Source organism: Corvus brachyrhynchos, unplaced genomic scaffold, assembly GCF_000691975.1.
Source record: "Corvus brachyrhynchos isolate BGI_N302 unplaced genomic scaffold, ASM69197v1 scaffold23, whole genome shotgun sequence".
NCBI classification, from domain to species: Eukaryota; Metazoa; Chordata; class Aves; order Passeriformes; family Corvidae; genus Corvus; species Corvus brachyrhynchos.
In genome coordinates, this window is record NW_008238983.1 from 13,219,375 (window position 1) to 13,236,657 (window position 17,283).

Here is a 17,283-nt window from a genome sequence, read left to right on the forward strand (position 1 = left end):
AGCAGGAATTTTTCCATTGGCTCTAGTGAGTTCTGCATGAACTCTCCAATGGTCAATCTAACTGTAAGATGTCGAAAGACAATAACACTCTAAACTATGCTGCTGCTGTCATTTCTCCAGAAAAATCTTTTCTTCAGTATACTTTCAAGCTCAGTGAAAATCATGACAATGACAGCCGAGAAAGAATAGCTCTGATTTTTTAAACATAAAATTTGGTTCCAGATATCCATACTTTAATCTCTTCTGTTAAAGAAATGAAGAAAGTAAAGGACCTCCAACAAAACACATGTGAACTGGATCCCAACAAATAGGAAAGGAGATGTTTTAAAAGCACAATCAAAACAGATTAAAACCAAAATCCAAAGAACCCAATGCATGATCAGATACCCTACACTGATATATAGACTAGTTGTGTAACTAATTGGCAAGGGTTCAAAAAACCAAAACACATGATGTTAAACAGCATATGAAGATGTCTACAAAGCTAACAGACCCTACACTACTTTCACCCTTGGAATGATGCTTTCTTTTGATGTAACATGCAGCCACAGGATATTAAAAGTAGAACGATATATTAAGTTCACAATCAAAACCAAAAACATTAAGAAATCCCAAAGAGTTTCCTTTCCATAGATGGAGGATAAATTGTTTTTTTCCCTAACTCAAACAGGTTACATAAAATATATTTTCCCAGCTCCCTTGTTTTCCCCCCTTTTCGGGCAAGGAGGTAAGAAGGTGTCACAACTTGGGATAGGCAAATTGCTTTTAATTAAATACTAGTTAATAATTTTGTCTGACGTGTACAATTGCCAGTATTTTTAGTTGATATTGTCTTTCTGACCTGTAACCCTTAAACTAGAACAAGGACCTTGTTTAACATTTGTTAAATTTAGACAGCACCACTATCCACTATTACCCCCCCTCCCACTGCTGCTGCACTAATCTCCCATGCCAGCTGCTCAAATGTTTACATCTGAAGGGCTTTCTCTGTTTGCGCAGAAACAGTCTCTGCACAGTATCTCTCATCTGTACATTTGCCAGAATCAAGGCAAGAAAAGCCTCCCTGCTGGAATTCTTGATTAATAAATAGTCTTAAATGTTCTTCCCTTCCCCCATCTGTCAAACCCACTGCCATTAGGTTTTTACAAGGCAAATCTCCACAGTGCACTTTACTGGCCTGACTCTTGTCCTGTGCAAACAACTGTAAATCAGAACAAGCTCCATTTAGAGTCAATGAAATCACACCATCTCTGTGCTGAAACTTCGAGAGACTGCAATCAAGATGCATACCTGAGCATTTGCTGGGATGGAAAGAAGAAAATGTTACAATCAGAGAAGGGGGGTGCGGGGAATCTAGCACTAACAACATAAACCTACTGGTAATCTCTCCATCTCGCTATGTCAGTGCACTTCAGAGACTGCCTACACAGCTCATGACCTACACACCGGTCACGCCTGGCTCACACCAGGTCACCGAGGGACTGAACCAGCAAAACACCTAAACAGGTGCTTGGTATGGCACTGAACAAGTCAGTGAGGCCAATGCCTACAGCTACTCACCTATTTAAGAGTTCTGTATGGCTACGTGCTTGTTATTTGCCTTGATCTGCTTTCTCTTCTGCCCTTTCAGCTGACCACTTACAAAACCAGAAATATTTCCTTAGTTGCCCAAATGTTTTGAGATCTGCTTAAAGATGCAAATGGCACTGAAAAAAACAATTCAAGAAAGTCTAACTGACTGATAGTATTACCACTTCATACCCTTGTAAAAGCCTTTAAAAAGACTGACTACTATTTCTGTCCCGGCTTCAGTTTGCATCTCAAAATGTTTCTTAGAATTCAAATGAAGTATTAAACAGTATTAATTACTTTATACAGAGTAAGAGCAAAAGCAATGGCTGAAATTATTTGTAGTCCTTTCTGCTAAGCTCAGAGGGGAAGATCAGTATTGCAGCTGCACGTAAAAGACTTCTAAAACCCAACTCAACAGTTGTCTGTTAAAAAAAGGAAGAAAGAATATGAAGCATCTACACAGACTACAGGCTTTAGAAGGTCTCTTTTTGTAGTGATGAACAACTGAGAAGCACACACTGAGAAGCACACACTGAGAAGCACACTCTTTGCTTCATACAGACAACTCTTTGAATTAAAGGAAGACCTGCAAGGGCCACTAAGCCTCCTGTAGGTTTGACTTTGCATGAGAAAAATAAGCCATAAAGTTCACTTAGGAAAACTTCCGCATCCAAGTAAAATGCATTGTGTCCTGTCAGCAAGTGTTTTGCAAATCCTCCCTCACCTGCCATAAGATGTTACTGAGACATATGGTTTCAAACGCTACCAAGCAGCTCAGTTTTGCCAACGAAGAACAATAATGCACAGAACAAATATGTGTGGAAATCATGAGATCATCTAATTAAAAGAAATGTTATTGTATGCCACTACTTTTAATGAAATCGAGTCTTCACTGTCCACAGAAGAGGCTGGAAAGCAACCAAATCCTATTAGCGCTAATGCCTCAGAAATTGTTTGCAAAAGAAAAGAAATTATATGTTAACCGGTGTTGAAGATTTTTGCTGTATCTAAAATCTACATATGCTAATAGGATATTTTAGACTAATATAATGAATCTATGGTTACATGGGATTCAGATTATGCCACTACAAAAACAGGTTTTACTCTCTAAAAAAACTTCCATTGTATATCAGAAATATGGAATCGATGACATACTATTAGCCATTTCTGATTTCATCTAGTAAAGGGCCCTGGCATAAATACACACTAATCCTTTCACTACAGTAGTTACCACAGGAAAGCTTGACAAGAAATATTTTGGATACCTATCATGAAATCAAAAAGAAATGTACTTTTCAGTGGAGTAAATAGTTCCCTGACTAATTCCCACACCATCCCAAACTTAAACAAAAAAGTATTTTATCTACACAGAAATATGTGAGAGACTTTTTTAAGGAACTGCATCTCTGCTTATCCAATTGTGAAAAGCCTGATCCTGGTATAAACTTTTGTTTAAAGGTGGTATTTTCCACACCACTGCATGTTTGACATAAGAACAACATGCTGAATGTGTTATGACCAAATGTGAATTACAAGGCTATTATAGACTATTAAGGGGTTCTGGTAATATTAATTACCAAGAAAGAAAAGCCTGAGTGGTTGACATGTCACTAGAAAAATCTCAAATGGAATTTGAGTTTGTCTTTGGGTATTTTTTAATGTACTTTTATTAATGCAAATTAAAAGCCATTGGTCTTATTCTGCTGCTTTATTCTATTTTTTTTTTTTTCAGTGAGTTAACTTCAGAACTTTTCAGTGAAATCAGTTACAAAAGATGAATCAGACATAAAAGGATTTGGGTGGTTAAGGGTGTGTCACCAGGCCTTAATTAAACATCCGAGGGAGATATCTGAGCCAATTTACACCAGACTGACTGGGTACATCACCATGTAGAGAATGATGCCATACAGACCAGGTCTGCAATTGCCACACGCAAGCCTAACTTAGCGTGCTCCTGTCAGGTTATGCCTCCCTAAATCCCTAAAAGTTTGTGCTTTCCCATCAATAATCCCAACACATATCCCTCTGATGTGCTTACTTCCATTTTGGTGCCTGAATTCTGCTTCTGGGCATGCTGAGCACAAAAACTGCGGAGAAACTATGCTTCTAACCTCCTGCCTAAATTCCAACAGGATCCATAAAATGTGCAAATCTCCTTCTTTGTCAGCCGAGGGGCCTGATCCAATAGGTGTGTTTAAAGCACAACCAAGCAACTGGGCTTCACAAAAATGCAACTGCCTGAAAAGGCAGCTATGGCATTTACCTCTTGTCCTGTCCAAACCCCTACCCAAATTTGGGGATTCAGTAAAAGCATGGTAAATCCAGGTCCAAAACTGTTGTGTAGTTGAGAAGAAACAAACTTTTCCCTCTTGTGAGGAGGGCAAGACTATTCTCTGTTCAAGGACATGAACATGAGTTTAGCTAAAAAGAGACAGAGATTAGGGCATTCATCTGGGCAGGAAGCCATTTGGCTCCACCAGTTCTAGCTTTAGTGACTACTTACTTGCTGGATGTAACATCTGCTTAGCATAAAACACAGAAAAACATCTCTGCCGCTGGCACTGGAACCCAGAGCTGCCACCACACTTAAGTTATTTCATTACTGGTCTGAATAGTTAAGCTTGCTCTTGCTCTCTGAGTCACTGAATATTTGGGTATTTTTACAAAAGGGTGCTTCCCACATCAAGAATACCTCACAGCTTTGTTCCAGGCAGTCTCCAGCCCAGTAAGTATTTTGGGTTTTTTTTGAAAGGGAGGAAATAATTCTCTGATGCTGATATCTCTAAAAGCAAAAAAGAGAACTTAGTTCACTTACATTTTGGATAACAGTGGTAGGTGGTAATATTCTAGAGTAAAAGCTTCAAATACCTGAATCTAACAGCTGATTCAAGGTTTGAATCTTGAGCAGAGACAGGTAACAGACAGAGATGGGCAGAGTTTAACAAACAACTCTGCTGTGAAGATTTCAGTGGATTCAAAACTTGGGAAATCTGACTCTCGGCTGCTTAGATGCAGAGTCCAGACGCCCACACTGTCAGGTATTTAAAACAGGCACTGCCAGGCATATTTGTACCCAGTTCCTTTTGTAGATATGACCCTACTCAAGCCCTTTTGATTTGACTTAATTCATTTCTCTGTGTTCATCTCAGAAAGTTTCTTGACAATATTTCCTTCAAAATGTCCTGTTAAAACCACTGCAGGAGCTGAAGATTATGAGTTATCTTTTTAAAAGCAACAACTTGAATACCATGAGTTGTAATGATTTAACTCTGAACCACGCAAATCTAAATAAAGATGCAGGTTCTGGTAACCACTGACTACCTGATAATATTTTTTTTTTAAACAAAACCTTTATTTATGGTCACAAAACAGAAGCTTAAATGTGACTTCTACAAACCTAACACTCAGAAGTCAAATGGAGGGAAGTCTCCCCTAATGACTTCTTTTCAAATCTCATGATCTTAAGCCACTTTTGTGTGGTGAGGGCAAGAGCTGACAAGTGATTTTTGAATGCATGAAGTTGGCAAGTACAAGCTAAGCAGCACAGACAGAACAGGGGTCAGCCGACATGTCTCTTCACCAGATACTGTTTTTAATAGCTTGTAACTTCACCGTGCTTTAACCATGGATGCTGAGACTTTCCATTCCAGGTGTCTGCCTCAGGCTATTTTTTTTTTTTTTTTGAGCCAGAGTAGTTCAGCTGGTTCTAAGACGATTTTTTTTGCACTAACTCCAAGGACCTTTTCTTTGAAGAGGTCTAGTAACACCATATTTTGGAGCAAAAACTTGAAGTCTGATGGTGGCAGGCAGCCACTGTTTCAAGCACTTGCCGTCTGCTATCACATACTGTAAGAAAAATCTAAAGACACTATAATATGCAAAACCATCTATGATTCACATGAGTGAAGACAGTTAATATCCTGTAAGTGCACACCACAAAAGGAGGTAGGTACAGCTGCACCTCTCCAGCAGCCATAGTCTGGCTGAAAGGCACCTCCATGGTCTGCTTAATCTATAACTCTGCTCTGAGACAGAATAAAGTACGTGTAGCTCATCCTCTAGACATTTCTGGAGGTTTTACAGATTAGGTAATGATAAGGATTTCACAGTCATTTTAATAGCATGCTCCCCTGTGAAATTTCCATGCAAATTTTCTCCTTCTCGTATCCAAGTTAAATTTCTATTGCTATATGTAAGGCACATTGCTTCCTGTCCTGCCCTCAGTAGACAAGGACAAATAAAGTTGATCATTGGCATCATTACTACCTACTGAAATTCTCTCAATGCCAGCTCAAGCCTTGGGCAAACCTTTCATCTTACCAAGGCAAGTTAACAGTAATGATTTTTTTTTCCATGGCGTATCACAGGCTATCAAAATAAAACTAACTTTACTGTGATGGTGAGCCTTATGCTGAGATATATGATATTTATTAGATCTCTTTTTCTTCTGATCATGTGAACAGATGCACAAATGAAAATGTTTATATCTTCCCTAGTGTCATCCTCTGACATCTAACTACTGGCTTACAAACACCCTTTAATGAAAGACTGGGGGGAACAGATCTGTCCACTGCAAGATATTGACAACTTTCCATACTCAGTTTGTTGAGTTTAGTATTTTGCAAACAAAATCACACTAAGCAGAATTGTTTCAAGGCCAGATCACAATCTACATGTTGGACAGTGCATATAGCTCTAACTCTACAAAATGCCAGGATTTGTCCCTGCTAATAACAAATAAACACATCCTGAGCATTGTCAGGAGACCAAGAATGGAGAACGTGAGACCAGGAATTGAAAGCAAATGTGGTTGTCAAACACAAGGAAATATTAAAAATGGATGACTGTTAGCTTCCATTTAGATGACATGGGCAGTATTCTCATTCCTATTACCCTAAACAGCACCTGCCTATGTGACATGAAATCCTTGACAGGAAAGGATATTGCCTGATCACCTGGAACCTGACATGGTTGAAGAGAAACAACATTCATCTAACTGCACCTGATCCTTCTTTCCAATCATTCTGAACCGAGAAAGTGCATCATGAATGGCGTAACTCCTGCCTTCAACAAGGGCATACAAGTTACAGTTAGAGTACAAGGCACTGAAAAGGTAAATCATACATGTTTTAAAAGCCTTTATATGGAGAAAAAAGTTGTTGCCATCACTTAAGAAGCGATTGCCAAGATTACTAATGCACCTAAATTCTTGATGACTTTTATCAAATATTAGCACGGTACTTTTCTTCTGGAGCACAATCTTGCAATTACACAGGTACTACAAAATAAAAATAAAAACAAAATCCCCCCTCCCCACATCCTAAACATATCTGATAACTGTTTAGTATTTTAAATGACATGTTTCTTTTCCTCTTGTAGTTTTGCATATGAACATATATAATCATAGCAGGACAGACTCATCAAGCAGAGAACTGCGGGACTATGTGCTTCATTTAATGAGTTGATTCTGGGCAAAACCTACATTCTGACATACACTGAAGACTCAGTATTTTAAAAATGGTGCTGATGAAGTGCTGATGAAAATCCTCCAACATCACACTGCTGAAGTTCTGTTTGAACTAGAGAAACCTTGTGTGATAAGACTTTGTGCTGAAGTTTCAAAACCTCTGATAAGCGCTCCTGGCTGTACTTCTAAATATTTTTTCCCAAGCTGATATATTACATAAACAAAGTCCACATCAGAGCTACACATCGTTCAGCACTTGGGATGTGCTTTTTTGCTCTTGATTTATGAAAACACAAATGTCCCAAAAATAAAACCAGCTAATTTTAGTACTGTGTTCCAAATACTGTGTTTTAGCTTGATCAACTTATATGAGGACAGTGACACCAAGCGGCAGAGAGGACTCAAGTTCCCTTTTTTTTCCAGCTGTTCTAAACTCCACCTCTGACAGTCTGCCTTCGGCACAGAAAAAGCTGAATACAGATAACAGCACTGTAACTTCCAACTGCTTTATCTGTATGTTGTGTATTTCAATAGCATTTGATTTGTGAAAACTTAACCTGGATATAAAACTCATCTTCTTAGCACAAAACTGATTTTTTTCTCTTCCCAGATTAAGGGAAAGGTATTTCTGCATCATTTACAATACACGGTTGGATTTCGTGTCCTTTACTGGTGTGTGGTGTAATGAACTGGGCACTTTGAGGATTTTCACAGAGAAGTCTTTTCTTGCATTTCTACACCTTCTCTCTAAGCTGTTAACAAATTCTTTTCACCTTTATTTTTGGTGATACTGTGAAAAAATGTCCTTTCACCTCAAGCATAAGTGTTGACTTTGCCATCTTGACTTTGAAAATCTGCTTCTTCATCAATAACTCAAAGTATTTTTAGAGGCATTAATAATTCCAATAATAATTAGATAAATATGGCACGGATAATGTTTTGGTGGTTAAAAAGTGAATATAACTTGTGCTTGAATAAACACTTAAGGGTCTCTTATTTCTTACACTTTTATTCCATTACCTCATATTGCTCAGTTTAAACAAAGAAACAAACCAACTCCAAATCAATACTCAGAATAGAGTCTTTACTTTTTTTCCCCTACAATTCAGTGCACATCACCACCATGTAATAGTGAGAAAAGGACTTAAACTAAACATGTGAAAGTTCATGCCTTTGCCTTGGTGATGCCTTAGAATTTAGCTTTTATATTTTTCAGATCCTGTACTGCTTTAGTCCGTAACTCTAAAACTCCATAGCCTGTTAGCTACTGTTCTCCCATTCTGGTTAGACATAAAAAACCCTCTCTGGGACTGAACTCAAAGACACCTTGCTGTCCCAGGCCCTGAAATATGTAAACTAAGCCTCTGGACATGGGGGAGAAAACTTGGGGTAATGACATCTTTACTTGAAATTATAATTGGAGAATTAACCCTGATAAGCGAGTGAACCAAACTTATGGAAGTGTGAAAAACCCGTGACCCAGGGTCCATCTTGGGTGGAGCCCTCGGGCTCTGTACTTGTAGGGTACATTTATTGAAGGCCCCTCAATAAATACCTGCTTTTATTCTCCTAATCTTGTCTAGCCTCAGTTTTCAGGTAGCCACTCCAAGGCATCATCGGTAGTACTTCAGAAGTTAACTGTTACTTTATGGGCAAAAAAAATTTTCTTGATCCAGTCAGTGTAACTCCTGGTACCGTACCAAAAGCAATGGCAAGATATTTTTCTTTCAGAAATAAAACTGAAACTGCCTTTGGTTCCCATACAGCAAAAGCAAAATACTTTCAAATCACCCAAAACAGTACTAGAAAGCAGACCTGAGGTAAATGCAAAAGAGGAAGCCTCTACGGGATGACATTTTGCCAACAATCCTATCTCAGCAATAAAACTTCTATATAACAATCTCTAAATACATATTTCCCATATTTGGTCATGTAAGATACCACCTAGTTGGAGTAAGGATACTTATGAAGTAAATGAGATCTCTTTTGAACAAGCAGAATAACAAATTACTCAGAATTTGAGGGTCTCAAATCTAGTCCATAAGGAACTGCTAAGCTGAACTTTTAAAATTATGATGTGCTTTTTGCTGGTGTTTCCATTTGAATTTTATCTTAATACAAGTTATCTGTGCCAACTATCTATAGCAAGTTTGCAACATTTTAGAATTTTTCACCTAAGGCATCACAATTGTTGAACTTTTTCTTGAATCCCATCTAGCATCTTGAAAGGAGGAACCTTCTGTGTTGCTGAGTGAATCTGTTAGACTTATTTAATACACCTTCTACAAGCTTGAACAGAATAGTACCAAATTCAATGCAACAAAGTTAACACATTCATTTAACTATGTGCTCATGCCTTAGCAGGATTGGTGCTCATACAAATACAGGTGTCAAACCAGAAGTGAAAGACATAAACACTGAACAAGGGCTACATTGTTCTTCAAGATTAATCCCTCTTAAGAAGAAAATGGGTAAAAGTTAAATCCATGACATGGTCATTTAACTGAATAAAAAGAAAACATTTCTACCTCTTCAAGAGTCTTTTCCTCCCTATAACCTGCACCTTTAGAAGAGAGTTACATGTTCAAAACAGTTTCGAAAACTTTTTTCATCAATGTCAGAGGAAAAAAAATAGTAATTTACAGTTTGCCCTATAATATTCCCTAGACAAATAAGGTGATGTCTGTCTTCTGGGGAAAGCACCACACACCTTTATCATCATAATGTTGCTTGTAATTCCTACCCTTCCTTCTTTTCTAGTACTTGGGTATCAAGATATTGAGATTAATTTATAATGGCAGTGAATACAAACCACAAAATTATTTTATTTTGGCAGAGCTTGTGATGCTTTTTCTATACTTTTACTTAGTCTATTTCAATTACACAGTCACCCTCTTCTAGGACTTTCTTTTAGTAAGAGAGATCTATTAACCTTTATAGCGTTGCCCAAATTTTTAGTATCATAAGCAGCTTTCCCATTTCAGTAATCTTTCATTATGAAATCTTCAGAGATTTGCAGAGTATGGTGTTTTTACACTTCACAGCCAATCAATTTTCTATCTATTTCTCCTTTTGGACTCCTTTTATATAACTCTTTTCATCTGGGATTTTTTCTCTTACTCTTCCATTTTTTCCATAATTTCCTGTCACCCTTCTCTGTGGCTACTGGGTTCTATATTTTGCATATCTGCACTCCTTTTCCAAAGATCTGTCTATGAAAGGGGGATTCAGAGCTGAACCTGACATTTCAGACTTCTATCACACAATCAGAGTCTTCTCCAGGTTTTGAAAATATGACAACAAAAAGCCAAGTAATTTTAAAAAGTAATAAAAAGATGTGCCATTTATTATGATTACTATACCACCAGAACCACCTTATATTTAGGATTCCCACTTCCTAATTTGATACCTTCCTATTTAGACCCTCATAAATTGGTAGGCTGTCAGTCACTTAAAAATGTTTCTAAATGTGATTCACAGGATTTTAGTACCCCAAATGCTACTGAGGTACTTCACAAAAATCCTGTTTTTTCCAGTGTTTACTCTTCACCCCCAAGCTCCTTATGAAACAAATAGAATGCTGCCATGCTGCAGAAGTCAGATAAAGGGATGAAAAGGAAAGGTGTGGTTTTATAAGAAAAGCTCCCTTTAAATATTGTTGGTAAGGCAAACATTCTCTTGCATCATGCAGTACTGTCACTGCATGTCACAACACCTATGTTCCTCTTTCTCACAACTGCTTAGACTCTAACATTGAAAGAAACTTTATTTATAGTGAAGCTAGCAAGTTTTATTTGAAGACAAGGCATTACATTTTAACTTCATGAAGATATGCGAACTGTGCACTCACATAATGAAGCCTGCTAAAGCACAAGCTATTTCTACTTCTACTTGGCTAAGCATTAGGAAAAGCAGTGGTTTCTGGTTAATTCAAACTGCAGGATCTAATAAGAATGCAATAGCATCGACAAGCTGTGTTAGTACTTACATCCAAGCTGCCTTCACTTGTAGATGCAGAACTAAAAACATCCTCCTCACCACAATCTCTGCTCATCCTCAAGTATTCTTCTGTCTGCAACACAAACAAGTGTCCTACACAGCAGCAGCAAAGGAAACAAAACTGCAAAAACATGCCAGAACAAAATACCAAACCCCATCACAGAACTGTCTCAGTAGTGCTGGATTTGACTGCTGAGAAACTCTGAAGTAGTCTGCAAAATACTCTGATTCAGGCAAGTAGCTAAGAAAGCCATCAGCAAAGATGTAAGAACAAGAATACAAAGAAAAAATTCTTGGGCCAGGATAAAAATAGGGAGTAACTAATTCCTGTAATATCAGGGACCAGACTGCTAGTCTCTGCTGTACCCACAGACACAAGGAAACAAGCAGGGAGCTCCTTCCTTGCCACTTCTCCACGAAGGAACTGTTTCTGTGCACTAGCACATACCTTACTTAAGCCTAGATCCCATGACTGTCTGCACAGCACCTCTGCTCCACTGGATTGCTTAGCAGTGCCAATTTGATCTGGATTTAGCCTCGGGCAAACGACTACACTTAACATCAAAAAGAAATGGAGTTCATGCCACCTTTATGGTTTTTATGCCAGCTGCAGGAGAACAGAGGGTAACTGATCCAGCATAAAATTAGAATGGAGAGAACAAGATGATACCTGATCTGGAATTAAGCCTGCCAGTACAAAGTTAACCAAAGAAATACTTTTAACAAATTTGTACCAGCCACGAGAATAGGACTTTGCTTTCATTCTGTGTCACAGTGTTTTCAATATAACGGAAAGTTTTTTTTAGAAAAGTTAGATCTGGTGTATTGTCATACCACAATTACTGCTCTCAGTGAGCCAGCTAAGAAAAAAGGCATGTGCGTGGGCATGGAAATCTGAGCGTAGGCCTGTAGTGTGCACTGACACCTGATACAGAACAGTTTGCAACCCAGGCTAACACTCTTCTTCCTTCCCTTGCAAAAGAAATTGCCTTCCCCTTGCAAATGCCTGCAAGTCTGCAGTCCTACTACTGTGCAGGACGTTGAACAATTATTCCTATCAAATAGTTCTAAAATAGAGACTATGTATGACCACATACACTCTCCTCACCGCTGCAAATTATAATGCAAACAAACAAACAAAAATGAATAAATACGCAGAACCATGGGGTATTTGTGGTTATTTACTCCCCCATAAGCCTTGTGGGGGAGTAAAAATATAAAAATAGCCATAAAGAGAAGAGTTTAGGCACCCTGGGGTTTTGATTCCAGTTCCCTGAAATCATAAGGCATCCTATCATCTAATCCCTTCATAAACCTACCACATCCTTTATTAAAAGACCTTTATTAATGTGCCCTCATCCTGCTAAGTCTGTTCAGCAGTTTCACTGCTGTTTTGGTTAGAAATCTTTCGCAATAGCAAGTCAGATATATTACGCTTTGTTAACACCTGCTTGCTCCTGTGTGCTGTTCTGTTCTTCAGTTTTCAGTAATTCTTCTACCTATTGTGCTTCAAATTCCCACAGGTTTGTATTAAAAAGGCAACAGTGACTTCCTTGCTCGACTAAACAAAGTGACTGATTTGTTTCGTTCCCTACAGAGTAACTGCCATTTGAAAGTAAGTGTCCAATAAAAAAATGACCAAGAAAAATCAATTAACTTGTCAGAACTAGAGGCAAGAAAGACATAGACCTTTTCCTCAGATTTAGAAGCTGTTTTTCATACTTGTTTGTACAGTTCCTACTTTTTCCCGGGTCAAATACTATTTTGAATTTAATTAATCCTCAATATCCTTAGCATCCATTAAAATTAGTGTTTTAAAAACCTCAGAGTATCACCTCCTTTGATTAACAACCAAGAGAAAGAGAACAAAAAAAAAATAGAGGAGCTTACAATCTTTGAACACATTTTCAACTCTGCTGTGAGAAACTCACTGCAGTAACCCCTGAATTAGGATGCTTCACAGCAACTTTTTCTAAGGTTGTAAGCATTAATACTTTAAAAGTTAAAACTGATCTGCTTCAGGAGTTAGAACTGCAAGAACACAGACTTCACACCCAAGTTCAGTAAAATGGAATGAGAGGACAAAGTATGATGCATAAACTGCATGCTGTAATGTGTTTGGTTCTTCCAGAGGAATTACAGCTCTAGAGGCTCAGGCTGAGCTCCCTTGTTTACTTGATTCTTCTGAGCAGATACAGCATTATCGCTCCAGTTACACTTTTGTTCCCTTCTAAATAGGAAGTATTTTCTTGCAGTGCAAAACCACTCTGAAAGTGTGTTTAGGGTTCTTATCTCATAAAATACAGCTTCCGTGTGTCCCTTGTAAGATATTAAGAATAGTTCAGCATCTATGACAAACAAGTGTCCAAGTGTCCTATGACAAAAATAGGTTTTCCAACACAGTAATTCACAATGTCCGTAAAGGAATCTATTCCCTGGCAAAAGCACTACAAATTTGATCATGAACAAAAAGGCAGAGAACTATGAGAGATTTATGAAGCTTTCATAGTTTTGAGAATGTGACTGAGAAGACTAGGTAAGTAAAACACCTGTCCATTTACAAGCAAATGTTTCTTACTGCCAGTTAATCAGATACACATTTTATAAGTCCACTCCAAAAGCCTTGGAGGGTTCTTTAAACTAGATAAAAGAAAATTCTGTTTTTCCTCTGACATGCCAGAGTATTAAATACTTTACAACCAAAATCAGTTAACACTAATATTTTTAACAAAGGATGCAAAAAGTATGAAGTTAAAAGCCCACTATTTTCCCTATGTTCCTGATTCAGAAAGTTCTTCTGTATTTTATTCCTGAGATAAATGAAAACATTCCTCATAAATGCATGTCAACAGAATTATTTTATACAGTATTTCTTCCCTAGATTTTCCATTTCAAGAATACAAAGTTAAAAATGGCTAACATGTCCCCCAGCAGACACTGATCCTTCAGTTCAGTATTGCAAGTTATTTCTTCTACACCTGATTTATCGGCTTTACAGACTTAAGAGATGGCAATAGTGTGACTGCACAGAGCTTCCAAGAGGTATAAATGCTTTAAAAGAGATTATCACCCACGCACAGAAGAGGTCATAAGACACATCTACTTGATAATTAAATTGTTCTGTACTACATCAGTCCTTTCATAAATGCATTTTACAATATGAGCACTACTAATAAGCAGACACAGGTTGCTTGAAGCTACTGCCCTTTTTTAACACCTACTGAACTCACAGCATTAAAAAAAAATAAAGAAAAAAGTAAATGGTCAACGTGCTTGACTCCTTCAATAAGCAGGTGATATCTCCATCACACTGCGCTGATCACACAGAGCTCATGCACCTGTTAACAGATTACTTTCTGCAAGGAAAGGGAAGGCTGGCCAAACAAATGCTGCCATCCACAGACATAACAGATCTGGAAAGAAATAAATTCTCTTTAGTGAGCAGTACACTGCTGAACACTTACCTTGCTGCTTCTTCTATCAGCATTAAACAATCCCAAAAGTCTTGTCTTTTCTTTCTCTATTGCATCACTGCTTACTGAAGCCTTTCGATTTGGTTCTGAAACAATTTTAATGGAATAGTTGTTACACTTTTGAAATAAAGATTCAGAACATGAGTATTTTAAAACACCCTGGTTTAATTCTGGATTTTTATGAGCTGGAGATGTTATGGACTGGATTATCTAAGTAACTGCCAGATCCTGCACTTACTTTGTCATTAAACTTTCATTTGTTCTGAGTATGCTCCAAAATCTAATGGAGACAAATGGAATAATTCAACAAACTTCACTAAATTTTCAATCAAAATTAAATAACCCTTATTAAAGGCAAAACATGAGAAAATTGTTTATGACTTCACATATGCTTGTTAGATGTATCACTTAAATCTCATAGAGTACTGTAATACTAAAAACCCTAAACACTTAATAAAAGATATAATGGTGAGTATCTTCAACAATTCACAGGTGTGACAATACTGTGAAGTTAAATGACAGATTCTCAGTGTGTAATTTGGATAAAGCTCTGTAAAAAGAGGAAAAAAGACCTTCCCCTTGGAAATAGGGCCCTCCTTGGAACTTGAACTAGCTGGTTGTGGTCACCCTTCTTATCTTGGTGCTTTTACTTCAGGTGGGAAAAGAGGGGAGTTTATAGGTATTTCAGGCTGTAAGAGCTCAAATGTGTCTTCCTTGAACCTGCTTAAGAAATTGTATGAGTTCTCATATCATTTTGTAGCCCTTCAACTTCCTCCTTCAGTTTCTCATCCACAAACTGGATGAGCAAAATGACACACTCATGCATTACAGCAAACAACATTACCCATTTAATAAACAGATGATAAAGCGCTCTCGCTTTTTAAAATGGACTCTGCATAATGCTATAAATATTTCCTCCTGATTCCAAGCACATCAGAGTATTCCACTAGCATTCAAAAAGTTTAATTCACAGGAAAAAAACCCCAACTTTCTCTTGTAAATATTTATTTAATAACAATTAAAACTCAAATTCAAAATTACTTGCTTGTTCACACAAAATAAAGGCTTACTTCACCAAAAAAACCTCATCCCAGAACTCTTGTGAACTCATTTGCATAACATACGAAGTGATTTTCACACACATCACTTTTGCATATAAACAATCTCACGTGTCAGAAGGTGGGTGTTAAACACATACAACGAACAAAAAGGAAAACAGGGAGAAACTATCCTTAAGAAAGGTTGCAACTGCACTGCAAACAAATACAATAATGAATTCATGCTTTTCTTAAATCCTAAGCACTACCTATGCTTGTATGCTGGTTTCTTGCTTGGGGCTGGGCTGTGACTAGATTGTGATTCCTTTACTTGCACAATCTTCAACCATAAACAATGCTGCAGAAAGGCTAACGTAGCAGCTGCTCATCCACATTGAACATTATGTAATACCAATGAACTGGGAATTAAGTAAAGCATATAACATCAAAATAATGAGTCTTTATTAATCTGTATAGTTTTTTCTTAAACAAATACAATAGCTATTCCATCTACTATTGATCGCCATGTAAGAGGAAGCCACAGCAAGTAATGACAGAGGATTAGGGGGAATAGAGCTGGCATTAGTGAAGCTAAGAGGCCATGAACTAAGATTTGCTCAATGGCTGTCACCTACTGGAGGTGGGCTTCCATCATACAAATTTAAATAAGTTACCCAGCTTTTCTTCAGTTATGTTGTGTCTGCTAGTAATGCAAAGAAGTAAACCTGGTTAGAAATCAACCATACCTTTCTTGAGGATAATTACTTTAAGCAATGTTAAAACAGACTCAATAGGGAAAGGCTATACTAAATACACACATTTTCTATTTGACGGGAAGCAGAAGCACCAATATAATCCAACCCCAACTACTGTAACAATTCAGAAGTCAGCATCTTTTCAGTTACCCAATGTGAATGTATACATTTGATATTAAAATGCTTTGCTGCATGTAAATTGAAATCAGTGGAAGATCTCACAGACATCAAAATATTCTGCCTTTGCTACTAAATAATTTTTTTTCCCAAGAGACCTCTGAAATGTTAGTAACTGTGAAATTTAACTAATCATGATTTAGGTAAACTGAACGGGCTTAGGATCTGTATAGACATACCACACCACAAAAGAGTTAAATGGCAGAATTTGTTACTTGCTGGCATTTTAATGGCTATTACTGAAGAGACAGTATGCACAGAATGTGTTTGTTCTTAGCAGAAGCACAAGACATACAAGCAACACTTTGGAAAGACAACACTGATCAAAAATAGCTTGTTTTTCTACAGCATTTTACTTGACATTCTTAAAGATCTATCTACCAAACCCACATTAAACATAGAGTGAAGTGAAAGAGTTAAACACAGAGTGAAGTTTTCTCTCAGCAGCATTGTACAGTACCTCTATAGTTCAGAGAAGGTTCAGACTGAGTTTTTGATGGAGGAACTGGAAGAGGCAAGCAATGAAAGGATAAGAGAAAACACATTAAAGTTCTAATACAGCCTTGTAAGGCACAATAGTCAGTAATTAGTCCTAGCACCTTTTTTCCTAAGCATTACAGAAAAAAAATGTTGACCGACAACAGAGATGCGGAGCTCTACTGAAGCAGTTTAGCTGCATTTGTATTAATTCCTGGTTCACTCAGGAAGCTGCTTCAACTGCTAAATCAAATTAAGTAAGCAGGTGGCAGCAGAGCTTCCCTTTTAATAATCTTTCAGCTCTTGGTGTTTTCTGTTTCAGACAA

General features: G+C 37.5%; 1 protein-coding gene across 2 annotated transcripts in view; it reads right to left on the reverse strand.

Moving 5' to 3' along the window:
• The window catches only part of LOC103618800 (protein cordon-bleu), an 84,424-nt gene that overhangs the window by 41,676 nt on the left and 25,465 nt on the right, over window positions 1-17,283 (reverse strand). Inside the window, exons 5-7 of one of the 2 annotated variants that reach the window (XM_017738729.1) lie at window positions 16,941-16,985; window positions 14,503-14,597; window positions 11,028-11,111 (exon numbers count right to left, since the gene is read on the reverse strand). In XM_017738729.1, the coding sequence (XP_017594218.1) occupies window positions 11,028-11,111; window positions 14,503-14,597; window positions 16,941-16,985 (224 nt within the window). The remainder of the gene's footprint in view (window positions 1-11,027; window positions 11,112-14,502; window positions 14,598-16,940; window positions 16,986-17,283) is intronic. The other variant, XM_017738730.1, reaches the window with a different exon arrangement.